This window comes from Anopheles nili, chromosome 2 (assembly GCF_943737925.1).
Source record: "Anopheles nili chromosome 2, idAnoNiliSN_F5_01, whole genome shotgun sequence".
In the NCBI taxonomy this organism is placed as follows: domain Eukaryota; kingdom Metazoa; phylum Arthropoda; class Insecta; order Diptera; family Culicidae; genus Anopheles; species Anopheles nili.
Genome location: NC_071291.1, coordinates 58715976 through 58718613, shown reverse-complemented (window position 1 = coordinate 58718613; position 2638 = coordinate 58715976). Strand labels below are relative to the sequence as shown.

The 2638-nt window shown below is 39.5% G+C and overlaps 1 protein-coding gene across 1 annotated transcript; it reads right to left on the bottom strand.

Moving 5' to 3' along the window:
• Positions 1-328: 328 nt before the first annotated feature.
• On the bottom strand, positions 329-1639 carry LOC128731876 (cleavage stimulation factor subunit 2-like). The gene is made up of 3 exons (XM_053825028.1): positions 1585-1639; positions 1437-1515; positions 329-1374 (listed from the first exon to the last, which is right to left on the bottom strand). The coding sequence occupies exons 1-3, from the start codon at positions 1637-1639 to the stop codon at positions 372-374; spliced, it is 1137 nt and encodes a 378-aa protein (XP_053681003.1). The 3' UTR covers positions 329-371.
• Positions 1640-2638: the final 999 nt, after the last annotated feature.

Genomic DNA, 2638 nt, shown 5'->3' with positions numbered 1-2638 from the left:
TCGGAGTGGTCGATGGACCCTTTTCTGAAAGTATCTGATTTGAATGGATTTGCTTTGTAAAAGGAAAATCAATCGAGCGTGATTGTGCTCGTGACGGTTGTGAAGGAAAAGTCGAACGTCGTCTATTGTGCGCGGTTGTTATTTTTTTAATGAACTTCCGCTACTATAAACGCTAGATGTTAATAATGATTCGCAGTTCCTGTCCCATTAGTATAGAATTTTAATGAACAGCAGACCTGCAAACTCGCGCTTAACTTTTTACGTGCGAGAGCAATACCGCAATATGGAAAACTGTGTACTGTTTTAGCATATATTTTACCATGCAGTTTTATTCGCTATTTCTCTTTGCAAATTATTCAAAATATTTCTCTTTATTTTGGTGCATTCCGTGAAATCTGTTCTTTTAGCACAAGTATGCTAGCACGTTGATCTTGAGGTAGCAAAGCGATCTGTTCATCGGAAAGTTGCAATACCTGCATTATCAAAGCCGCCTTTTCTTGATCAGATGCATCGCTGGGACCCGATTTCGATTTCGATGCATGGTCTGATACATGATCTACCGGGTGACTTGGTCCAGAGAGAGATTTACTACCCGTAGATGCCGATGCCGCCTCTAGACGAGGATCTTTAAGTAATCGAGGATCAGCAGGTCGCTGCTGTCGCATTTCAACGGGCGGGAATGGTACATCTGGTGGGTTCTGTGGTGCCATTTCAGGGCCGCGATGAACCAGAAATGGATCCATTAAGCGCAAATCCATGTCCATAGCCGGCGCAGCTGGTCCGATACGGTCGTTCATCATCTGCCTTTCGTCGTTGTCGTGAAATACAGTCTGCTGTGGAACGAGCCCATCAGACATGAATGGTAGATGCATTTGATCTTGCGTTGGAATTCCACTGAATGGGTCATCCGATAAAATAGGCGGCATACTGTTGGCTGGATACATAAATGAAAGGGCAGTGTGCGAATCCACGATTCGCATAATGACAGCCGATTGTAGCAACGCGTATGTGAGCTGTGGATTTTCGAGTAACATATTCCTTGCTTCCATCGGGTCGTTTTGAATGCATGCCTTAGCTTGGCGCATCAGCTCATACATTTGGTCAGGCTGAATCCCCGAGATAGCTTTAGCAATCAAATCTGGCGTTTCTGCTGGATCACATTCTTCACCGTAAGGGTTTTGTACCTGAGGACCTTGCAATAGAGCAGCCATTTCCATGCGGGACTTTTCCGTACAAGCATTGTCAACTCGCAAGGCTCGACCACCGAATTCGTATCCATTCAGATTGCGCATTGCACTAAGTGCCGTTTCCTGGTCCTTGTACTCACAAAAACCATAGCCTTTCGGTTTGCCGCTCTCTCGATCGAATACCAATCTGCAATGTTGAAAATAAGGTGTATAATAATGTTTGCTTGTATGCATTTAAAAAAAACTTACTTTAATGATAATACAGGTCCAACTTCACAGAATATATCTTTTAGCTTCTCTTCTGTCGCTTCGTATGGTATATTTCCAACTAGAATTTGAAAAAAAGCATGTTGGCATAGCCCAAAAAAGAAATGCATGATGGTCCTAATATACTCACCGAAAACCGACCGCATAGATTTGTCCATCAACGTTTGATCGTGCCTGTCCCCCATGTTTACGATGCACAGTGTACTAATACAATAAGTAATCCAATCAATAATAAACCTTTTTAAACAAATTGATTGTATTTTGAATGAAAACTACACGAAATACTCGTATCCGACGAAAACAGAACAAGCCGTACTGTCAAAATTGTTTACATTCGACATCAGTTAGCCGCCTGACGTTTGCACGATATCTGACAGCAAGGCGTCCATAAATGATGCTACAATTTTCCTAGGTTCCGTACTTTACTGTTGTAATTTATTTTAAAATATTCACATGATTTCCTTCCGAATGCAATAAAAACATGTTTAATTTGTTTGGAAAAGCTAGAATCGATGTTCAAGATGAACACGTGTTAAGATTTAGATAAAAATGAATCCAAAGCGTTAAAGTATAATTCTTCATTCTTGATGCATATTGAGCTTAAAATTTAAAATGCATAATGCATTTTTAATGTTATGACAAACTTCAAGTACACATGGCCGAGTATCATTTAAATTGTAAAGTAATGAATTTGAAGTTCAGAATGAGCTGGAAGTTGTATCTATATATTTTAAAATTTATTTATTATTTTACTGTTCTTGTTTCCCTGGTTAACAAAAGTTAGTGATGTGCAATTGCAAAAGTGCATCAATACAAAACAAATCGCGATAAAAATTTGAAAAACTTTGCACGTTATAAAGTGCAAAAAATAAATAGTTAAAATCAAACAAGTATTGAACACAAATGCCATCAAGAGTTATACGATTCATATTCTCTATCCGAAAGTAGATGGTATTCCGTCGTAGCGTCGATCATTGTTGGATCGACAGGAAGAATGAGATCGACTTCCATTGGGATGTGGTTGTCTTTTTTTGCAGAAACAGACTTCCACCAGGAAGTGTTGAAATGCACGATCATCTTCTGGAAGGAAATATGCTAACTTCCGGACTCTTCTACAGAAATACATCTTTTTATTAGGGTGAAAGAAGATATCAGCCCAAAACACAGTGAGCACCACGATCTTT

What these genes read in the sequence shown, in the direction of transcription:
- LOC128731876 (XM_053825028.1), bottom strand. Translation starts at nt 1,639, where the DNA reads ATGGGGGACAGGCACGATCAAACGTTGATGGACAAATCTATGCGGTCG. An exon ending in ATCTATGCGGTCGGTTTTCG is followed by an intron (nt 1,516 to 1,584) that starts GTGAGTATATTA and finishes TTCAAATTCTAG; the next exon opens with TTGGAAATATACCATACGAA. An exon ending in GGACCTGTATTATCATTAAA is followed by an intron (nt 1,375 to 1,436) that starts GTAAGTTTTTTT and finishes TCAACATTGCAG; the next exon opens with ATTGGTATTCGATCGAGAGA.